Here is a 24609-nt window from a genome sequence, read left to right as displayed (position 1 = left end):
CAAAGAACTGAACGTGGTTTTTAATTCCAATAATTATTTGAGGTTTTAAAGTTAAAAACCCAACCTGGATGGTACCGCCGCTAAAAATTCCAGAAAACCTCCATAGTCATTGCATCATTTGCGTGACGTCACCGGAACGATTGTCTCAACATGAAAGTAATAATGGCCGTTTCGTTATAAAGTGTCACCTTACTTCAGACTCGTTAGAAAGTGAATTTGATGAACTAGTACACCTGCTCACTCGGGGAGCGGCAAGGGGAGTCATGTTATTATCCTTATTATTATTATTGACAATTATTATTACTATTACTTATGTTCGATCAGGTCATTGAAAGGATCAAAACATGCATGATATAAAACATGCTAGATCAGGTCATTGAAAGGATCAGAACATGCAAGATATTATAACATGATGGATCATGTCATTGAAAGGATCAAAACATGCATGGCATTGTCATTGAAAATGTCAGAACATGCATGACATTATAACATGTTAGATCAGATCATTGAAAGGATCAAAAAATGCATGACATTATAACATGTTAGATCAGGTCATTGAAAGGATCAAAAAATGCATGACATTATAACATGTTAGATCAGGTCATTGAAAGGATTAGAAAATGCATGACATTATAACATGTTAGATCAGGTCATTGAAAGGATTAGAAAATGCATGACATTATAACATGTTGGATCAAATCATTGAAAGGATCAAAAAATGCATGACATTATAACATGTTAGATCAGGTCATTGAAAGGATCAAAAAATGCATGACATTATAACATGTTAGATCAGGTCATTGAAAGGATTAGAAAATGCATGACATTATAACATGTTAGATCAGGTCATTGAAAGGATTAGAAAATGCATGACATTATAACATGTTGGATCAAATCATTGAAAGGATCAAAAAATGCATGACATTATAACATGTTAGATCAGGTCATTGAAAGGATCAAAAAATGCATGACATTATAACATGTTAGATCAGGTCATTGAAAGGATTAGAAAATGCATGACATTATAACATGTTGGATCAAATCATTGAAAAGATCAGACTGTGCATGACTTTATAACATGTTAGATCAGAACATGCTTGGCTTTATAACATGTTAGATCAGTACATGCATGAAATTGTAACATGATAGATCAGGTCATGGAAAAGATATCACAAATATTATGTCATTATCATACGTCTTATTACCATGCGCTCGCGAAGCGAAAAGCGGGGTTAAGCATTCAGTTGAGTATGTGTGCCGTACGTGTGCCGTGTTCCGTGTGCCGTGTCTGCATTTTAAAAATTCATTTTCTCGGGAACAGTTGGTCCGATTGACATGAAATTTTCACCATAAGAGGGCCTCCTCCTGTAGAATATTTTAATGATTATTATGGCGTTATAGGTCACATGGAACAGGTGCCATCTTGGAAAAACTTCGCACCTCTATATCTCTAAAACCACTCCATGGAAAAAATTGAGACCTGGCTCATTGTCAACTACTCCCCATGGGGAATAAGATATGTTAATGATGTCATCGGTGCTTTCGTTATGACGTCATAATTTGACAAATACAACACTTATCCATCCGATCATTATTTTAAAAATTTCAGCAGCTGTTGGTCTGATGGACACGAAATTTTCACCATAGGAGCGCCTCCTCCTTTATAATATTTTAAGGGTAATCATGACGCCATAGGTCATGTGGTGCAGGCGCCTGTCGTGAAAATCAAGCTCAGACACGACTTGACCTCTGGGTAGGTTTAATATCATTTAGATCTGAAGTACATCCTGTAAAAATACATTCATGCAACGGGCATTAAAATCAGAGTATTTCATGAGCAATGGTCGATTCAATATGGCAATGGTCCAATAGAGAGGACAGTCAGCGCAGCATTTAGGGGCGTACATACCATTCAAACTACAGGACTATGTCACAGTGAGTTCCGCTGGAGTGTCCGTGCGCCCCGGTTGTCCCGGGTCTTATAGACGCCCCTTTTGAAGCGAGCACACCCTGGGTTCACCTCGGTATAATTTCACTACAGCGCCATCTTGGAAAAACCGAAAAATGTTGCACCTCTATATCTCCAAAACCGCTGTATGGAAAAAATTTAAACATGGCTCATTGTAAATAACTTCATATGGGGAATAGGTGTTATTAACGATGACGTCATTGGTGCCATAATTATGACGTCATAATTCGACAGGGACAACGCTTAGTTTGATCAGTTTGAAATGTATTGGGCATGATCTTTGCAACAATGATATTGGAGAATATAAATTTATGATGTCATCGCTCACGTGGTCTGGCAGCCATATTGGATCAAAGAAAAAAAAAAGTGAAAAAACAATGGTTGGCTCCCAACAAGTTGACTGCGCAGGGTAAGTATTGTATGAATACCATCTAGTTACTTTTGTAATGAGAAGCGGCTTTGGAAAAACACCACAAAAAACACCTTGGAGGAACTCCACGTTAGCGGAAGGAAGGATCGTGTTATTAATCCTTGTGGGGTATATAGACTCCAGTGCGTCTATATACCCCACTACGACCAGGTGCGTTCAGCGACGTGATAAGCATTGAGCGATGTCTTGATTCCCCCACATTTCTTTATTTAATGTTACTAGTACACCCGCTCACTATGGGAGTGGCAAGAAGGGTCATTCCTCTTCTGGGTATATAGATTACAGTCGATCTATGGTCGGGTCTCAAGAACATTGGGTGTGTGTTCATTTACCAAGTTTCTTGTAGAGAGATCGCCAAGTGGTTTAAGCATTCGAGCAAGCACTCCATTCAAAACCGGTAAGGAACAGCTGGCTTGGCAAGCGCTAGCTAGCTGCTTGGCAAATGAGCACAACCCGGTCTTCCTCCCTTTCAGTTTCATGTTGAACAGCAGGAACGAGTTTCAAAAGTTTGCAACGAAAAACGCCATGTTAGCGCCAGGAAGGGTCATGTTATTAACCCAACCCTTGTGGGGAATATAGAGTACAGTAGATCTTCGCTCAGTTCTGTAAGTAAAACTTTCCTCACGGATGTCGGGATTCCTCCGAATTTCTTCATTTAGTGTTATAAACATTATTAGCGAAAAGCTAATCATACGTGTTTGTGGTTTATAATATTCTTACTTCTGGTAGAGGCAGTTGGGCTGTTGCTCCCACAAAAACGCCTTGATAAGTTATTTATGAACTTTTACTCGACGTTTGTTCAAGGAGGAAAAACACCTTGGGGAGGTGGAACATTATTGGTGAAAAAACCCTTGGGGAGGAGTAGGTGGAGCATACCTCTGCCAGGTGAACTGTTTACTTTTTGTATCCCAGAGTAGACCAGAAAATCATAATACAGAATCACATTTGATCAAAATCATCCATCCACAACTTTTTGAAATCTGCTTTATATAGATTTTAACCCTATCACTCAATGGTGAAGAATCACTTAAAAAAAAAAAGTTCTCATATTTGAATCCATATTCAGATCTTCACCAAAATCTAATACATTCTTCCTAGTCACAAACACAACCTGTCTACCAAGTTTCGTCCAAATCCATCCATAACTTTTTGAGACGTCCCACAATGTATAGTTTTTGGCTCAATCTCCCAATGGTGAAGAATCACTTAAAAAGAAAAAATTATCATATCCGAATCCGTATTCAGATCTTCATTAAAATCGAATCTATTTGTCCTTGTCAGATCCCAACCTATCCACCAAGTTTCGTCCAAGTCAGTCCATAACTTTTTGAGATATCCCGCAATGTATAGTTTTTGGCCCTATATCCCAATAGTGAAGAATCACTTAAATAATTAAATAATTCTCATATCCGAATCCATATTCAGATCTTCATTAAAATCGAATCTATTTGTCCTTGTCAGACACCCAACCGGTCCACAAAGTTTCGTCCAAATCCGTCCACAACGTTTTTAGATATCCTGCTATGTATCGTTTTTGGCCCTATCTCCCAATGGTGGAATCACTTAAATATTCTAGTAGCCGGATCCGAATCCGGATCTTCACCAAAATCTAATCATTTCGTCCTTGTGACATGTGCTACGCTACATCCCTGCCAAATTTCGACCGAATCCGTCCACATCTTTTTGAGATATTTTGTTCACAAACAAACAAACAAATGAAAAATCAGTCAGAGACCGAGGACTTGCCAGAATATACATTTTTTTTCGGCCATTTTGGACAAATATGGCGGCCGAACCATGTGTCCGATGACGTCATCATTATTTGTTTTCTAAACTGATTTATTCTTCGATTATGCTCAAGAAATTTCATCTTGATCGGATGAAGTTTTGTACTTGTTGAATTATGATGTCATAATTGACACACCTATGACATCATCATTAACATATTTTATTCCCCATGGAGAGTTCTTTGCAATGAGCCATGTCTGAATTTTTTCTATTCAGCACTTGCGGAGATATAAAGGAGCAATTTTTTTTTTGTTTTTTTTCCAAGATGGCGGCCGAACCACGTGACCGTTGACGTCATCATTATTTTTTTTTCTCCACCAGTTTATGCCGACGTGGCGCTCAAGAAATTTCATCTTGATTGGATGAAGTTTTGTACTTGTCGAATTATCAAATTATGACGTCATAATGGAGGCCTTGGGCCGAGAGAGTTAAAAATTGGGCACAGTCGATTCCAGGGCAAGACAAATATGTGTAAAGTTTAGCGATTCTACGTGCAACGGTGTAGACGTAGTACTGCGAACAAACAGACAAACAGACAGACAGACAAACCAACCGATCAACATACTTGCCGGAATCTTTTCCGGCAAGTAAAAGAAAAATTACTCATTGGCAAAAACACTCGGCAAAACTTGGCAAACAGAACAAAGTAGAATGACACTCAGTGGAGCATCAATTTGACCTCAAAAATAATTAGTGGTTGAATTCAGTGACCTGATATACAAATCGTCTTCAAAGTTTAAGTTAATCTGATGAAAATTGACAATTTTAGAGATGTGGCCTATCTTGACCTTTTGGCCGATGCTGATCTCAAAAATAGTTGGTGGTTGAATTCAGTTAGCTGATATGAAAATCCTCTTCAAATTTCAAGTCAATTGGATGAAAATTGAGGATTTTCAAAATTCAAAAAAAAGTGGCTGATCTTTGGCCTATGTTGACCTTTTGGCCGATGCTGATCTCAAAAATAGTTGGTGGTCGAATTCAGTTTGCCGATATGTAAATCCTATTCAAATTTCAAGTCCATCGGATGAAAATTGAGGATTTTAGAAATCTGAAAAAAGTGGTTGACCTTTGGCCTATGTTGACCTTTTGGCCTATGTTGATCTCAAAAATAGTTGGTGGTCGAATTCAGTCTGTTGATATGAAAATTCCATTCAAATTTCAAGTCAATCATATGAAAATTGAGGATTTTAGAAATTCGAAAAAACTGGTTGACCTTTTGGCCTATATTGACCTAAAATATAATTGGTGGTTGAATTCAGTGACCAGATTTGCAAATCCTCGTCAAATTACAAGTCAATAGGATGAAAATTGAGGATTTTAGAAATGTGACAAAGTTGGTGAAATGAGACAAATTGTGAGTTATTTGAAAAAAGTGAAAGGGTGCCAATATTTTTGGCCACGACTGTACTCGCACCATCTTTGGTTATATTTGCCACAAGCAGCAACAATGCATCAAGATGGCATTCTCAGTACTTTTCAGGGTTCAGAGTTTTTCAGAGCGTATGTACACCACATGTACACCACATGTAAACACAAGTCCTGGAGATGATGTAGTAGATCACGTGATATATGACATAATGACATCGCTGTGTTTTTGGGGGCAGGGCCAATCGAGTGTAAAATGACAGCAAAAAAAAATCTTCATTTCAAGATATTTATTCATTAAACCAAACATGAATTTCACATTCTGTCTTTCATCAATGAATCGGACAAATCGGACAAAACCTTTAAAGATTCTTCATCTTCATTTCTTTGCACTTGTGGGTCTTTAACATTCCTGTTCATTTCAGCATAACAAGGTAATTGCTAATGCCTGTGTTCTGCTGGCAGTGCGAGCCTCGGGGCCAGAAGGAATATCACAGTCAAAACTGCAAAGAGCCCTCAGGGTCGACAAGCTGGAAGGACGGATGCTGTGCCGTACCATGGATCGGCATTTACTTGTCAAGGTGAGCACTTCGTCGAAGGGGGTCATTCCTTTGGGGGAAGGTGGGGTGAAGGAATGTTGACGCACCATTTTTGACCGCCACCATAAACATGTACAGAGAAAACAATATTTTGCTCGGAATGTGCCAGGGTATCATGGAGGATGAAGGCAGGCAACGGACGACCAAGTTTGTGGCCATGGAGTTTGTGGACTGCAGTGAACTTAACCTGATGTTCCAGAGGGAAAAAGCACGTGGTCACGAGCTGGGTCTCGTTAGCCCCAACAGTGAAAAATGTAATTTTTTTTTATTTTCCACATTGTGGCATCAGGCTCGATGTGGTATTATTCTTAAATAATATTTCACAATGAAGCTTATGTGTTCTATTTAACCGAAATGACCTGTTCCTTTCTTTTCTTATGACTTTTATGCACTTTTCACCATTTTCTTGGTTCAACACTGTAATTCTGCTGGGTGGCCATCATCGTTGGTGTTTATGAACTTAATCGGCTGAAACCATTGTTTAATAGCGCGGAAGTGATTATGTGATTGTGAACTCCGTTATTTTACTCCATTCTTTCATATCTTTTTTTATTACCTTTTCCTCCCTACCCCCTCCCTCAACCCATCTCCAAACAGCACCACCATTTATTCCCAAGCCTCCATCTGCTCTTCCCAAACCTCCATCTGCTCTTCCCAAACCTCGTGGTCGGCCTCGAGGGTCGACCAAGGCCCGAGGGGCTGGTCAAAAGAAAAACAAAAATGCAAGAGGTAGAGGTAGAGGAAGAGGAGTAAAGGAACGAGAAGAAATAATAAATGTGGGCCAGATGAGTTTGGAAGACTTCCCAGGGAATGGTGATGGTGCTCCAGCCAATTATATCACGTTGACAGATGTATCTCTGTTTGAATCGGGTAAGTTTTAATGCTTTTGGGAGACCTAGATATTTTCTCTCAAGGCAAGGTGAAAAAGGTGCCTTGTGAGATCTTTATCTTCGATCTCTTGTCCTTATGAATATATGTATCCTTAATCGGTCTTCCTTTACGCTTTATGAATGCAAACAACTTCCTGCTCCTGTAATATTCAGCAAATTGAATGGCATGCTTTATTAGGGATTGCTAACACTGCAGGATCCAATGTTTCGCTATCCGTTTGTGCAGCCGAGAAAAAGCGGATTGGTTATTATTATTATTTTTATTTGTTTGTATACCAAGTCGAGGCTCGTATAGGAGCTGACACATATAACAAAGGAAGCAGGAGACGAGAGGGGGTGAGAGAGCGAAGCACATCAATAGTAGAGAACAGGGACATCAGGAGATCTGTGGAAGACAGAGGACTAGGGCAGGGTACACGGGATAAACAAGATGGACATCACAGGGGCTTTCAGGAAAGAAAACGGAAATTGAAGATGTGGGTTTGGGGTGGATTAACAGCGGGAGAAACGATCAACGTTTTGGATGGGGGAAGATAAGAGATGGTGGTGAAGAGCTGTTTTGAAGACCTGGGGGGAGGAGTGTGATTGAAGAGAGGGAGGGAGTTTGTTCCAGAGGTGGGAGAAAAGAGGAATGAAAGAGTGAAGGTGAATAGAGAGTCTTGATTTTGGTAGTTTAACCATAAGAGTGTTTCTGGTAGACTCTGTGCATCCTGCAGGAATATTTGGGGGACAGAGCACAGAGAGAGCTGGGGGAGCAAGGCCGGAGAGGAGTTGGTAGAAGACAGAAAGGCCACCTACCTGCTTGCGGTGAGAAAGTGAAAGGCTGTCAGAATCATCTTCATCGTGGAAAACACCAATGATTCTGAAAGCTTTGATTTCAACAGTGTGTAGCCGAGCTAGGTGTGAGGCAGGTGCACCAGCCGAGAGGGGAGAGCAGTATTCCATCAAGCTGTGTATGAAAGCCTTGTATGTGGTGAGGAGCTCAGGTGTGCCAAGGAAGGACGTCGCACGACGGAGGATGCCCAGTCGGCGACTGGCTTTGAAGGCCAGCTTGGAAATGTGGTTTTCCCAGGAATGATCATGGCAGATAGTGAGACCCAAAAGCTTGAACGACAGAACTTCTTCGAGAGGATTTTTGAGAAAGTAGATGGGAGGGTTGTCCAGACGGTCTTTTCGGAGAGACAATATGAGAGTATCAGATATGTCAGGTGATATATATATATATTTTTTCCAGGTTTGCAGAAAGTGAAGAGGCTGCTGCTTGCCGATCTGTGGGATGAGAAATGGTATGGCAGAGGGTCTTGTCATCAGCAAAGAGATAGAGACGATTTTCCAGAGAGTCGGAGAGATCATTTATGAAGATTAGAAAAAGCACAGGGCCCAGAACACTACCTTGGGGAACTCCAGCCAGAACAGGAAGGGGAGATGAGAGAAATCCATTCAGGGCCACACGTTGACTACGACCAGAGAGGAAGTCCGCAAGCCATGACTGGAGAGTTCCATGGATACCATAGGAGGAGAGTTTGGTGAGCAGAGCGGGGTGCCAGACCGTATTGAACACACAATATATGTCAAGGGAGACAGCTCTGATTTCCTGTTTCGGGTTGAGGACCCCCATCTATTGTTGAGACAGCAGAAGCAGCATGTCCAGAGTCGAGTGACCTGGTCTGAAACCAAATTGATGATCAGAGATCAAGTCATTGGAGAAGAGGAAAGATTTCATATTCGAAGCAATGATTGATTCCATGACCTTGTTGATAATTGGGAGCAGGCTGATTGGTCTGTAGTTGCAAGGATCTGTTTTTGCACCTTTTTTGTGTAAAGCGGTGATGTTTGCTGATTTCCAAGCAGATGGTAGATGACCTTGAGCAAAAGAGAGGGTGAAGAGAACAGAGAGAGTGTGAGATAGAGCGACAGAGCTGGATTTTAGGACCTGTGGCGTGATTAGACCGTGGGCCGAGTCCCTGTTTTGAATTACTTTCGTGACCCACCTCGCATATCTACCTGCATTTATAATATGTTGTGTAAAAATATTACAGAATTAATATCTGAAACTCGTCAAGCACAAAACTTGCACATATTTTCAAAATGTGGAAAAACCACCTAAAATGTTGACGATCTTTTTAATAAATATTGTCCAATCACAGCACATGTAACATAGGCCACGAGTGGCCGTGAGCGCTAATCAGCCAATCGCGCGCTTCGTTTCAGACTGTACATACAGTGCTGGCGCAGCTGTCATGGCGACTTACATGTAGTCAGATGCAGCCATGGAAGGCGAAGGCGAAGGAAGGCCATGGAATTATATGTTTTGGTTGCAAGTGTCGGGATGATGTTGACCAGACGAACGAGAGCATCTCGGAGCCTCGTGCCCGTGGCGCCAACAGCTGCACGTTTGGAGGAGCAGGTCGACCCGAGCAAGTCGAGACGGCCGAATCGGGTCACGGTTCGTTATGAGCAACATGTGGATTCTGAGGGAAATGGGACAAAGTGCTGGGAACCTTTGCGTTGGCGGGAACAGCTGGAGAACATCCAGACCATGCGGCAAGCCAAGGACGCACCTGTGGTCACGCTGGTCGCCGAGAAGTGCTTCGATGAAAAAGCAAGGTGTGGCTCAGCTAGCTGACTCTGTACGTCTTCTGTCTTGGGGATCGGCTCCACCTGTAGGTCGTGCCGAGAGATCACGTAGTCTAAACCAATATCCACAAGGGAGCGAAACCTTTCGTCGACTACGAAGTATGTTGTTTCCAATGTCATCCCGTTAACAACTTTCGCAAACGATTCGCTCGAGGACGTCAATGTGTCATAAAACCTCTAAACCTCCTCATAAAAAACCTCCTCATAAAACCTCTGGCGGAAGAGAAACGGTCGAGGTCGTGCTCTGTAAGTTCATGAACGGTCGAGGTCGTGCTCTGTAAGTTCATGAACGGTCGAGGTCGTGCTCTGTATGTTTATGAACGGTCGAGGTCGTTCTCTATGTTTATGAACGGTCGAGGTCGTGCTCTATGTTTATGAACGGTCGACATTGTGCTCTGTAAGTTCATGAACGGTCGAGGTCGTGTTCCAAGTTCATGAACGGTCGAGGTCGTGCTCTATGTTTATGAACGGTCGAGGTCGTGCTCTATGTTTATGAACGGTCGAGGTCGTGCTCTGTATGTTTATGAACGGTCGAGGTCGTGCTCTATGTTTCTGAACGGTCGAGGTCGTGCTCTATGTTTATGAATGGTTGAGGTCGTGCTCTATGTTTATGAACGGTCGAGGTCATGCTCTGTAAGTTCATGAACGGTCGAGGTCGTGCTCTATGTTTATGAACGGTCGAGGTCGTGCTCTATGTTTATGAACGGTCGACGTTGTGCTCTGTATGTTTATGAACGGTCGAGGTCGTGCTCTGTGTTTATGAACGGTCGAGGTCGTGCTCAATGTTTATGAACGGTCGAGGTCGTGCTCTGTATGTTTATGAACGGTCGAGGTCATGGTCTGTGTTTATGAACGGTCGAGGTCATGCTCTGTAAGTTCATGAACGGTCGAGGTCATGTTCCAAGTTCATGAACGGTCGAGGTCGTGCTCTATGTTTATGAACGGTCGAGGTCGTGCTCTGTATGTTTATGAACGGTCGAGGTCATGCTCTGTATGTTTATCAACGGTCGAGGTCGTGCTCTGTGTGTTTATGAACGGTCGAGGTCGTGCTCTGTATGTTTATGAACGGTCGAGGTCGTGCTCTGTGTTTATGAACGGTCGAGGTCGTGCTCTATGTTTATGAACGGTCGAGGTCATGCTCTAAGTTCATGAATGGTCGAGGTCGTGCTCTGTATGCTTATGAACGGTCGTGGTTGTGCTGTGTAAGTTCATGAACGGTCGAGGTCGTGCTCTGTATGTTTATGAACGGTCGAGGTCATGCTCTGTATGTTTATGAATGGTCGAGGTCGTGCTCTGTATGTTTATGAACCGTCGAGGTCGTGCTCTGTAAGTTCATGAACGGTCGAGGTCGTGCTCTATGTTTATGAACGCTCGAGGTCGTGCTCTGTATGTTTATGAATGGTCGAGGTCGTGCTCTGTAAGTTCATGAATGGTCGAGGTCGTGCTCTATGTTCATGAACGGTCGAGGACGTGCTCTATGTTTATGAACGGTCGAGGTCGTGCTCTATGTTTATGAACGGTCGAGGTCGTGCTCTGAAAGTTCATGAACGGTCGAGGTCGTGCTCTGTAAGTTCATGAACGGTCGAGTCGTGCTCTGTAAGTTCATGAACGGTCGAGTCGTGCTCTGTAAGTTCATGAACGGTCGAGGTCGTGCTCTAAGTTCATGAACGGTCGAGGTCGTGCTCTGTAAGTTCATGAACGGTCGAGGTCGTGCTCTATGTTTATGAACGCTCGAGGTCGTGCTCTGTATGTTTATGAATGGTCGAGGTCGTGCTCTGTAAGTTCATGAATGGTCGAGGTCGTGCTCTATGTTCATGAACGGTCGAGGACGTGCTCTGTGTTTATGAATGGTCGAGGTTGTGCTCTATGTTTATGAACGGTCGAGGTCGTGCTCTGTAAGTTCATGAACGGTCGAGGTCGTGCTCTGTTAGTTCATGAATGGTCGAGGTCGTGCTCTATGTTCATGGACAGTCGAGGACGTGCTCTGTGTTTATGAACAGTCGAGGTCGTGCTCTATGTTCATGAACGTCGAGGTCGTGCTCTGTAAGTTCATGAACGGGCGAGGTCGTGCTGTCAGTTCATGAATGGTCGAGGTCGTGCTCTGTGTTTATGAACGGTCGAGGTCGTGCTCTGTGTTTATGAACGTTCGAGGTCGTGCTCTATGTTTATGAATGGTTGAGGTCGTGCTCTATGTTTATGAACGGTCGAGGTCGTGCTCTATGTTTATGAATGGTTGAGGTCGTGCTCTATGTTTATGAACGGTCGAGGTCGTGCTCTATGTTTATGAACGGTCGAGGTCGTGCTCTAAGTTCATGAACGGTCGAGGTCGTGCTCTGTTAGTTCATGAATGGTCGAGGTCGTGCTCTGTGTTTATGAACGTGTCGAGGTCATGCTCGGTATGTTTATGAACGGTCGAGTTCGTGCTCTGTATGTTTATGAATGGTCGAGGTCGTGCTCTGTATGTTTATGAACGGTCGAGGTCGTGCTCTGTATGTTTATGAACGGTTGAGGTTGTGCTCTGTAAGTTCATGAATGGTTGAGGTCGTGCTCTAAGTTCATGAACGGTCGAGGTCGTGCTCTATGTTTATGATCGGTCGAGGTCGTGCTCTGTATGTTTATGAACGGTCGAGGTCGTGCTCTGTATGTTTATGAACGGTCGAGGTCGTGCTCTGCAAGTTCATGAACGGTCGAGGTCATGCTCTGTGTGTTTATGAACAGTCGAGGTCGTGCTCTGTGTGTTTATGGACGGTCGAGGTCGTGCTCTGTATGTTTATGAACTGTCGAGGTCGTGCTCTGTATGTTTGTGAACGGTCGAGGTCGTGCTCTGTATGTTTATGAACGGTCGAGGTCGTGTTCTGTATGTTTATGAATGGTTGAGGTCGTGCTCTGTAAGTTCATGAATGGTCGAGGTCGTGCTCTATGTTCATGAACGGTCGAGGACGTGCTCTGTGTTTATGAATGGTCGAGGTTGTGCTCTATGTTTATGAACGGTCGAGGTCGTGCTCTGTAAGTTCATGAACGGTCGAGGTCGTGCTCTGTTAGTTCATGAATGGTCGAGGTCGTGCTCTATGTTCATGGACAGTCGAGGACGTGCTCTGTGTTTATGAACAGTCGAGGTCGTGCTCTATGTTCATGAACGTCGAGGTCGTGCTCTGTAAGTTCATGAACGGGCGAGGTCGTGCTCTGTCAGTTCATGAATGGTCGAGGTCGTGCTCTGTGTTTATGAACGGTCGAGGTCGTGCTCTGTGTTTATGAACGTTCGAGGTCGTGCTCTATGTTTATGAATGGTTGAGGTCGTGCTCTATGTTTATGAACGGTCGAGGTCGTGCTCTATGTTTATGAATGGTTGAGGTCGTGCTCTATGTTTATGAACGGTCGAGGTCGTGCTCTATGTTTATGAACGGTCGAGGTCATGCTCTGTAAGTTCATGAACGGTCGAGGTCGTGCTCTGTTAGTTCATGAATGGTCGAGGTCGTGCTCTGTGTTTATGAACGTGTCGAGGTCATGCTCGGTATGTTTATGAACGGTCGAGTTCGTGCTCTGTATGTTTATGAATGGTCGAGGTCGTGCTCTGTATGTTTATGAACGGTCGAGGTCGTGCTCTGTATGTTTATGAACGGTTGAGGTTGTGCTCTGTAAGTTCATGAATGGTTGAGGTCGTGCTCTAAGTTCATGAACGGTCGAGGTCGTGCTCTATGTTTATGATCGGTCGAGGTCGTGCTCTGTATGTTTATGAACGGTCGAGGTCGTGCTCTGTATGTTTATGAACGGTCGAGGTCGTGCTCTGCAAGTTCATGAACGGTCGAGGTCATGCTCTGTGTTTATGAACAGTCGAGGTCGTGCTCTGTGTGTTTATGGACGGTCGAGGTCGTGCTCTGTATGTTTATGAACTGTCGAGGTCGTGCTCTGTATGTTTGTGAACGGTCGAGGTCGTGCTCTGTATGTTTATGAACGGTCGAGGTCGTGTTCTGTATGTTTATGAATGGTTGAGGTCGTGCTCTGTATGTTTATGAACGGTCGAGGTCGTGCTCTGTATGTTTATGAACGGTCGAGGTCGTGCTCTATGTTTATGAACGGTCGAGGTCGTGCTCTATGTTTATGAACGGTCGAGGTCGTGCTCTTTGTTGAAGAACGGTTGAGGTCGTGCTCTATGTTTATGAACGGTCGAGGTCGTGCTCTATGTTGATGAACGGTTGAGGTCGTGCTCTATGTTGATGAACGGTTGAGGTCGTGCTCTGTATGTTTATGAACGGTCGAGGTCGTGCTCTATGTTTATGAACGGTCGAGGTTGTGCTCTATGTTGATGAACGGTTGAGGTCGTGCTCTGTATGTTTATGAACGGTCGAGGTCGTGCTCTATGTTGATTAACGGTTGAGGTCGTGCTCTGTATGTTTATGAACGGTCGAGGTCGTGCTCTATGTTGATGAACGGTTGAGGTCGTGCTCTGTATGTTTATGAACGGTTGAGGTCGTGCTCTATGTTTATGAACGGTCGAGGTCGTGCTCTATGTTGATGAACGGTTGAGGTTGTGCTCTATGTTTATGAACGGTCGAGGTCGTGCTCTATGTTGATGAATGGTTGAGGTCGTGCTCGGTATGTTTATGAACGGTTGAGGTCGTGCTCTATGTTTATGAACGGTCGAGGTCGTGCTCTATGTTGATGAACGGTTGAGGTCGTGCTCTGTATGTTTATGAACGGTTGAGGTCGTGCTCTGTATGTTTATGAACGGTCGAGGTCGTGCTCGATGTTGATGAACGGTTGAGGTCGTGCTCTGTATGTTTATGAACGGTCGAGGTCGTGCTCGATGTTGATGAACGGTTGAGGTCGTGCTCTGTATGTTTATGAACGGTCGAGGTCGTGCTCTATGTTGATGAATGGTTGAGGTCGTGCTCTGTATGTTTATGAACGGTCGAGGTCGTGCTCGATGTTTATGAACGGTTGAGGTCATGCTCTGTATGTTTATGAACGGTCGAGGTCGTGCTCGATGTTGATGAACGGTTGAGGTCGTGCTCTGTATGTTTATGAACGGTCGAGGTCGTGCTCGATGTTGATGAACGGTTGAGGTCGTGCTCTGTATGTTTATGAACGGTTGAGGTCGTGCTCTGTATGTTTATGAACGGTCGAGGTCGTGCTCGATGTTGATGAACGGTTGAGGTCGTGCTCTGTATGTTTATGAACGGTTGAAGTCGTGCTCGATGTTGATGAACGGTCGAGGTCGTGCTCGATGTTGATGAACGGTTGAGGTCGTGCTCTGTATGTTTATGAACGGTCGAGGTCGTGCTCGATGTTGATGAACGGTTGAGGTCGTGCTCTGTATGTTTATGAACGGTCGAGGTCGTGCTCGATGTTGATGAACGGTTGAGGTCGTGCTCTGTATGTTTATGAACGGTACTGTAAACACTTAACAAGTCTTGCATTAATCAATTCATTCATTCATTCATTCACTTCACCTGGCTGCGTTTATAACACCTGATTTACATCATGCGTGAACCAATTTAATAAGATTTTTAACAAGTTAATTTTTTCATAAATGTTATTTTTTATAACATTCCAATTCATTTTTAATAAGAGCTTGGATAACTAGTTTGATAATTAATTTCAGTTCATCAAGAATTAAAAAATATATATATCACTCAGTTTGATATTTAGTCCCTGGTGTTGGGCTAGCGGCTAGGGTGCCGGCTTAGGATCCTAGGATCCTGGGTTCGAATCCCGGTCAATCGCTGAATTAACGCCAGGGGGGTTGACTCAGCCTGTCATCCTTCCGAGGTCGGCAAATTGAGTACCAGTTCACTGGTAATTCCCTGCTTGTCGTTAAAGGCGGCAAAAAGGGTTGGCGCCAGGAAGGGCATCCGGCCGTAAAACATTGCTTCAAAAAGGGGACCGAAAAACAACAACAACCACAGTTCCCGAAAAAGGCCAACCCCCGCTTGCGGGGAAAAAATGGCCTCTAAAGGTGTTTTTTTTTTTTTTTAACTCAGTTTGATATTTAAATTCGAATGGCCATCTTCTGGTAAAACTTTTTTAAAAATCATTTGCTTGTGGTGTGTGTGTGTGTGTGTTTGTGTGTGTGTGTGTGTTGGTGTACGTGTGTGTGTGTGTTGGTGTACGTGTTGGTGTAGGTGTTGGTGTAGATGTTGGTGTAGGTGTTGGTGTGTGTGTGAGAGAGGGTGTTGGACCTCGATCACCCAAACTCCTGGACAGTTTCCCCATCTCTACATAGACTACATACTTTATATTTAGAATTCCCATTCAGTTGTACACTATATAATAATGGACACAAGATGGCGCTATAGATTTTGCTAATTAGCATAACTAATTAATGTGCAACTTTTTGCACTGACGAGTTGTGAATTCTTTCTAAGTGATTTTTTTATCTAAATCTTTGCAAAATTTCAGGTAGATACCAGAGGTGGGTCACGAAAGTCAAAAACTAGACAGATTTTGGAGGCTCGGCCCATGGTCTCGATGCCTTTTTTCCAGTTGTAGAATTTTCCAGTTGCAGAGTCGAGGTTTGCCAGAAACTTCTCCACCTTGTCGGGAGAGAAGGACACAGAGTCCAGGAGCAGCTGGGTTGGACTGGGTAAGGTGGGTACAGAGAGAGATGGGTTTGGGACACAAGATTTTGAGGCAAGCACAGGGTTGAGGCATTCAGCTTTTTCACGTGCAGTGTCACCTGCATACTGTAGCAGTTTGAGGTAAGGGAGGGGATGGAGGGGGAACAAACACCAGAAACAGATTTGACCAGACGCCACCAGAATTTGGAGGATGGAGACAGGTTTGAGAGTTCAGTCTTGAGATTTCTGCAATATTGTTTCCTTGCTCTCCTGAGTGTAGACACAATTAAACAGGCCATTGGTGCTCCCATGGTTGGCTGCAAGTGCCCCGGAAGCAGTGACGGAAGGAGAGTGGCATTTGTATCTGTGGGAAAATTGCATGCTTGGTTAGTGTCGCCCAGATAGCCCAGATAGCTCAGATGGCAGAGCACTGGTACGGTTCACCATAGGACCTGGGTTTGATTCCTGGTCTGGGCGTGTAATTCTCCCACATATGTCAATTAAGTGGACACACACTTGGTTCAGGCTTTGTGGAAGGAACAGAGATTGCCTTTAGTTGGATTTGCATTCCATGAGGCAATTTGTTTCAGGGCAACTGCCTCATCACAAACTTCAGTGTACCAAGGACGGGAGGAAGTGCATGACAACTGAAGACGAGATGGGATAAATCTGTGCATGAGAGAGAGCAATTTTCTTTGGAAAAGTTCCCAGGATGAGTTTATTTCAGTGGCAGTGGAGATGGGAGACCAGATGATTGATGGCTGCTTGAAGACCATGCCAGTTGGCTTGAAATGCAAGGCCCGTCGGCGCTGAGGAGGCTCTCGGAGAACGGCCAGAGAGATGTCGATTTTAACAAGCACATGATCAGAAGAACCGATTGGAACAGAAGAAGAAGACAGACATTTGCAGGGAAGTTTGTCATAACCAAGTCTAGAAGAAATGATGCTCCGTTGACTGAGATCCGGGTTGGGAAATTGACAGATTGTTTCAGTCCCAATGAGTCACAGAAGCACTTTGCTGAGGAGCCATGGCTGGTGAGAGAGGTACCCACACCCAGCCAACTGGCATGATGACAATTGAAATCACCACATATGAGGAAGAAAGAGTTGGGGATAAGTGGATTTTATTTGGTACATGCTGGCGGAGAGCGAGATAAAAATGGAGTCCTCGCTGTTTGGTGGACGTTACAACACACCTATAAACAAAAGGTGGGAGCAGATGTTAAGTTGTAGCCAGATGTACTCCTGGGGGGGTGTTGGTAAGGCAGTGAGGAATAGAGTTTTTTAAATTTTTATAAAGAGAGCGACTCTGCTGCCATGACAAAGTTCTGGTCTATCATACCTGAAGAGGGAGTAACCAGGGAGAGAAACTAAGAAGTCAGAGATCTCTTAAAGTAGGAAGGTTTCTGTTATGCAGATCAAGTATGGTTTGTCTTAGGCAACCTGTATGGAGAGATCAGGCAGGTTTGACGAAGGCCCCGGATGTTTGAGGTCCACACCATGAAGGGAGGGTGGGGAACGTCGGGTACAAGGGAGGGGAGGGGAGGGAGATTGTAAGACGAGGGAGGAGAGGCGGAGGTAGGGACAGCTGTTGACAGTGTGTCAAAGATTGCAGAAGAGCTTGGAGAGAGGGCAGTATTAGGTGAAGGATGACAAAGGTCTACCTGGTGATGTGATGAGGCACAGTGAGGAGTAATATGAGATGGGGCATTGGGACGTAGAAGATTGTAGGAATGAGATTGAAGAGGGAGGGCTGGGGGAGGAGGCAGCTTTGTGGATGTGTGAGGTGCAACTTTGAAAAGGAGGGATGAAGGGGGAGATTTGAAGGTGAGAGAGAGATGAGGAGGAATAACTTCAGGGAGAAGGGAGAAGGTGGAGGGGGAACTTTGGAGAAGAGTGAAGTGGAAGCTTGGAGGGGGAAGAGAGCGAAGTTTGCTTTGAGGAGGCAAGAGGTGGCCTGATTGAGAGGGAGGTGTGAGAGAAGTTTTGAGTGGGAGGGAGACGATGAGAAAAGGCGTGTCCATAGGGGAGGAGGGAAAGGGTGGGGAGTGAAATATAGGACTGGGTAGTGATATGGTGGAGGTGGGAGCAGGAACAAGATTTGAAGAGGAAGGGTTGGGGGAATGGGGATAGGTCGTGATGGAATGGTGATAGGAGGGATTAGAGGGAGGAGACTTGGAGTGCGACGCATGGAAGGGATAGAGCTTGTAGGATACAGTTTGTAAGTAGAAGTCGGGGAGGGAACAGACAAGGAAGAGATTGACACTGGAGATGGACAAAAGGAACGATTAATAAAATGAATAAACGTTTAGAGGAACAAAGTTTAAAAATAACAAAGAAGAACAGGCGAAGCTTTTCGTTTTGCAGTTCGTCTGGACACACACAAAAATCCCGGAAATGCAGACGTGGAAGGAAACGATTTATTTGCTCAGACAAATGGGGATTGGCTCTTTGGACTGTTACTGACATGAACATGCACATCATGGAGGCGATGCACCAAGCAATCCCGAGACCTCGCATTATAATGGAATCTGGTTGACTCTCAGTCCTCCGACTGGGGGAGTGCCATTCTCGTCATCATCGACTCAATGGGACTCCAATGCAATGTGCCAAGATGTAATGATGCAATGCATGTTAGATACCTCCTTTATGACGTGATTTCACGAGGTAGAGAATGCATGTTATCCCTCCTTTATGACATGATCTCAAGAGGTAGAGAATACATGTTAGATCCCTCTTTTATGACATGATCTCAAGAAGTAGAGAATGCATGTTCGATCCCTCCTTTATGACATGATCTCAAGAAGTAGAGAATGCATGATGGATCCCTCCTTTATGACATGATCTCAAGAAGTAGAGAATGCATGTTATCCCTCCATTATGACATGATCTCAAGAGGTAGAGAATACATGTTAGATCCCTCTTTTATGACATCATCTCAAGAAGTAGAGAATACATGTTAGATCCCTCCTTTATGACATGATCTCAAGAAGTAGAGAATGCATGTTAGATCCCTCCTTTATGACATGATCTCAAGAAGTAGAGAATACATGTTAGATCCCTCCTTTATGACATGATCTCAAGAAGTAGAGAATGCATGTTAGATCCCTCCTTTATGACATGATCTCAAGAAGTAGAGAATACATGTTAGATCCCTCTTTTATGACATCATCTCAAGAAGTAGAGAATACATGTTAGATCCCTCCTTTATGACATCATCTCAAGAAGTAGAGAATACATGTTAGATCCCTCCTTTATGACATCATCTCAAGAAGTAGAGAATACATGTTAGATCCCTCCTTTATGACATGATCTCAAGAAGTAGAGAATACATGTTAGATCCCTCCTTTATGACATGATCTCAAGAGGTAGAGAATGCATGTTAGATCCCTCCTTTATGATATGATCTCAAGAAGTAGAGAATGCATGATGGATCCCTCCTTTATGACATGATCTCAAGAAGTAGAGAATGCATGTTAGATCCCTCCTTTATGACATGATCTCAAGAAGTAGAGAATGCATGTTCGATCCCTCCTTTATGACATGATCTCAAGAAGTAGAGAATGCATGTTCGATCCCTCCTTTATGACATGATCTCAAGAAGTAGAGAATGCATGTTCGATCCCTCCTTTATGACATGATCTCAAGAAGAAGAGAATGCATGTTCGATCCCTCCTTTATGACATGATCTCAAGAAGTAGAGAATGCATGTTCGATCCCTCCTTTATGACATGATCTCAAGAAGAAGAGAATGCATGTTGGATCCCTCCTTTATGACATGATCTCAAGAAGAAGAGAATGCATGTTAGATCCCTCCTTTATGACATGATCTCAAGAAGTAGAGAATGCATGTTCGATTGAAGTAAGTGGATGGGAACATTGTACTTCCCCTGTTCTTGAAATAATTAAACACATGTCACATTCGCTGTAAGTGTTGGAATGATTGAAGGATCTATTTGAAAAACTGACTTTCGAAGAAGAACAAGGAAAGTGAATTATAATGCAATGGAGAATTTAACTTCCGAATAAAGACGACCCATTTTATAGGCCAGTGATGGGCTAGAAACCCATGAAAATGACTCAAAAGTTGTGAAATCAACTAATTTTCTGGTCTCTAGAACAAAGACAGGAGAAGCAAAGGATGTGATTAAGTATCTCACAAATAGAACAAAGGATGAGTAATGAAAAGATCAAAAAGCCTCTCCAAAACTTGGACAGTCTTAATCATTTGCTCTAAAAACTTTGTTTGAAAAACGAATCCATCGATAGCGCAAGCGCACAATCGATCGATGCCTTCGCATCGATTTGCCTTCGCTTTGCATCGCGATCAATCGATGTACCGATGCCTGCACGAACGATGGATCCATCGATAGCGCAGCGCGATCGGTCGATAGCGCAAATCTACTGATGGTGCATAACATATATAAGCAGTTGGTAGGTATAGCAGGAGCAATTATCCCTTTTGTTTTTTTTCATTATTATTATTGAAGGTTAGGGAGAAGAAGGGTAAAGCAATAGCTTGAAGAAAAGAATGTTGAGCTGTGTGGTGATTACTTTCACGATTACAGTGGGAATGCAGAGTGGAAAACGGCAAAAATTGAGGAGAGTGCGGATGAGGAAGTAGAAGTGGGGGAAGTAGGGAGGTCGGGGGAGGTGAAATGTTTGGAGGTGTAATAAGGAATTGATTATTTTATTTATTCATTTATTTATTTTAAGGCATTTATTTTATGCGACTTCCGGTCCCTCCAGCGACGAGGCTTGCTTCGATCTCTCCACGGCATCAAAGTTTGAGTGTTTTCCCGTTCGTGTCTTTGTCAAATTTCCGCTGGGTATTTTGTTGTGTATGTGTTATTGTGTGTTTCTATTTGGTTTTGTAGTTGTTGCAAATTTGTGTGTAATTAGTCGTTTTTTTGTTCGCGCCTCCTGCGCGGCCTGGTCTCTCCGGGCTCCCTCCCCCCCGTCAGTGTTTTGTGAATATGGGTTCTTTCCTTCATAGTATTTGCTTGTTTCTTTGATTTTCTTTTCTCCCCCCTACCTCTCATGAACATCTTACCCTTTGTCCAGCGTTTTGAAAACAGAACAAACAAATAAAGAAAAAAAAAAAATTCTATATTAATTCTTTCTCTCCTGCCGGACACATGCTTGTTCGCTCTCCTCCTCGTCTCGACTTGTGCCCCGCCCCCTATATCTCGTTTTTCTTCCACCCCTGCTCCTGCTTTCTCAAATCCACGTTCTCACTTAGAGACTTTTCCCAGATTGTTTTTCATGGTTTTGTTTAAATATTATTTAAATATGTTTAAACCGCAGCCGTGATGCTGACGCCGCCTCCCCCCCACCCCCTCCCCCAGAATTTCCATGTTTTAAACGTTTCCCAGTGTATACCCTGGATTAGAATAGGTACACCGTATCCCTGCGTGTCATAAGAGAGGACTAAGAGGGTTGGCGTCAGGAAGGGCATCCGGCCATAAAAACATTGCCTCAAAAAGAGAACCATGACAATTACAACTACATATGGGCAGGGTACAGCCCGAGTGGAGATCGGTTTCTGAGGTTTGGGACATGGAATGTAGGGACAATGACAGGGAGATCAGGAGAAGTGGTGGAAGTATTGGTCAGAAGAAGAGTGGACATATGTTGTGTGCAAGAGATGAGATGGAAGGGAAGTGGTGTGAGAATGGTGAAGGGTAGGCAGGGACAGAAATACAAGTTTATGTGGCAAGGGTGCCTGGAGGGTGTGAATGGTGTTGGTGTCCTGTTTTCTGAGGAGTTTGTAGACAGTGTGGTGAGTGTGACTGGAGTGAGTGATAGGTTGATGATGGTGAAAATGATGATTGCAAAGCTCTTGGTGAACGTCATCTCGGGATATGCCCCGCAGGTTGGCCGGAGTGATGAAGAGAAGGACAAGTTCTGGTGTGCGATAGACAAGTTGATGGAAAACGTGAAAGATGAGGAAGTTGTTGTGGTAGGAGGAGATCTAAATGGACATGTGGGAAGGAGTATGGATGGTTTTGATGGAGTTCATGGGGGTTACGGATATGGTGTGAGAAATGGAGAAGGTGAAAGGATTTTGGAGTTTGCTGATGGAGCTGATTTGTTGATTTGTAATACTCAGTTCCAGAAAGAGGATAATAAGCTTGTTACATACACGTCAGTTGTGTCGACGACAACCGTTGACTACCTGATGGTGCGTAGGCGAGATAGGGGGCACCTCCGGGACACAAAGGTGATCCCAGGGGAGGAGGCTGTTTCACAGCACCACTTGGTTGTCTGTGACATAAGGGTGAAAGGTGCGAGGAGAGCTCGGCGGGTGAAGTACCAACCGAGAATGAAGGTGTGGAGGTTGAAAGAGGTGACAGTAAGGGAGGCATTAAAAGAGAGGCTGAGTAGGGTCGAACAGGATGTGGTTGAGCTTGAAAGTGGTTGGATGTCAATGAAAGCTAGTCTGTTGGGAGCCGTTGGTGAGGTATGTGGATGGACAAAAGGACCACCGAGGCACTCGGAAACATGGTGGTGGGATGATGAAGTTGGAAAGAGGATTGACGAGAAGAGGAAGAAATTCAAGGAGTGGCAGAAGGCGAAGGGTACGGGAGCAGAAACAGCAGAGCATGAAAGTTATAAGGCAGCCAGGAAGGCTGCAAAGAAAGAGGTAGCAAAGGCGCAGGAGGCATGTAGGAAAATGTTCGGAGAACGCTTGGATTCAGAAGAGGGTCAGAAAGCAGTATTCAGGATTGCAAAGCAGATAGCGAAAGAGAGGTGTGATGTGATGGGGGTGAGTTGCTTGGAGGATGAAGTGGGACAAATCGTTGTCGACCCAGATGGAAGTAAAGGAAGATGGAAAAGATATATGGAAATGCTGTTGAATACAGAGAATGAATGGGATGGCAACATAGAGAGTAACACAGTTTTAGGACCGGCAGAGAAGATAACTGAGAAGGAAGTTAAGGAAGCGATAAAAGCAATGAAGGGTAGAAAAGCGGGAGGGCCGACGGGAGTTGTGGGAGATATGTTGAAGGCAGCAGGAAGTTGGGGTGTGAAGAGAATGACAGAGATCTGTAATCTGGTGGTGAAAGAAGGCCGCATTCCAGTGGATTGGGAAATGAGTACCCTCGACCCTCTACACAAGGGGAAAGGTGACCCTCTGGAGTGTGGCTCGTACCGAGCGATAACGTTATTGGAGCATGGAATGAAGGTATTGGAAAGGTTGTTGGAGAGGAGGATAAGGAAGAAAGTGAAGATCGATGAAATGCAGTTTGGATTTATGCCAGGAAGAGGAACGACAGACGCGCTTTTCATTGTGAGGCAGTTGCAGGAGAAGTACATGGAGTAGAGGAAGAAGTTGTTTGTTGATTTGGAGAAAGCATTCGATCGGGTTCCACGCGAAGTATTGACATGGGCATTGAGGAAGTTAGGAGTGGAGGAATGGTTGATCAGAGTAGTGATGGCAATGTACAAAAGAGCGCGCACAGCTGTAAGGACGAAGGACGGGAACAGTGGTGAGTTTGACGTGAAGGTGGGAGTGCATCAGGGGTCGGTACTAAGTCCACTACTATTTGTAGCTGTGATGGAGGTGCTGGCTCAGAACGTAAAGGAGGGTTTACCGTGGGAGTTGTTGTATGCAGATGATCTGGTGTTGATTGCGGAAAGTATGGATGGACTGAAGGAAAAGATGAACAAGTGGAAGGAATGTATGGAGACAAAAGGTCTGAAGGTGAATATCGGAAAGACGAAGGTGATGGCAAGTGGTAAAGCATGTGCTGAGGTGGAAAGAACTGGGAAGTGGCCCTGTGCTGTGTGTAGGAAGGGTGTCGGAGTGAACTCCATTCAATGTACAATGTGCGCTGAGTGGGTTCATCAAAAATGTAGTGGTCTGAGAGGGTCATTAACCAGTGGCAGCTACATTCAAATGTAAGGTGTGCACAGAGGGAGCTGCAGATGGAGGAAATGTTGAGTTAGATCTTGGAGACGGCATGAAGCTGGAAGGTGTGAAAACATTTTGCTACCTCGGAGACATGCTGAATGGAGAAGGTGGATCAGACTCGGCAACGGTTACTCGAGTGAGATGTGCATGTAAGAAGTTTCGGGAACTGAGTGGCTTGCTGATGATGAGGGGAGTGTCGTTGAAGCTGAAGGGAAAGGTGTATGCTGCATGTGTGAGAAGTGTTATGATTTATGGGAGCGAGACATGGGTAATGAACGTAGAGCAGCAACGAAGGTTGGAAAGGGTGGAAATGCGAATGGTTCCACGGATGTGTGGAGTATCGTTGAGAGAGAGGAAGACAAATGATGAATTGCGAAAGATGATGGGAATAGATCATGTGATTGATGCTGTGAAGAGGAACAGGTTGAGATGGTTTGGTCATGTGTTGAGGATGGAT

At 44.1% G+C, this 24609-nt stretch overlaps 1 protein-coding gene across 7 annotated transcripts in view; it reads left to right on the top strand.

The window, feature by feature from the left end:
• Positions 1 to 24609, top strand: part of LOC137412947 (general transcription factor 3C polypeptide 1) — a 322675-nt gene that overhangs the window by 35327 nt on the left and 262739 nt on the right. For all 7 annotated transcript variants that reach the window (XM_078766833.1, XM_078766836.1, XM_078766832.1 and 4 more), the window contains exons 9-11: positions 6018 to 6133; positions 6261 to 6405; positions 6749 to 7021. In XM_078766833.1, the coding sequence (XP_078622959.1) occupies positions 6018 to 6133; positions 6261 to 6405; positions 6749 to 7021 (534 nt within the window). The remainder of the gene's footprint in view (positions 1 to 6017; positions 6134 to 6260; positions 6406 to 6748; positions 7022 to 24609) is intronic.

The sequence above is a fragment of the Myxine glutinosa genome, chromosome 12 (assembly GCF_964187855.1).
Source record: "Myxine glutinosa chromosome 12, kmMyxGlut1.1, whole genome shotgun sequence".
Classification (NCBI taxonomy): domain Eukaryota; kingdom Metazoa; phylum Chordata; class Myxini; order Myxiniformes; family Myxinidae; genus Myxine; species Myxine glutinosa.
This window is presented reverse-complemented; position numbering and strand designations above follow the sequence as displayed.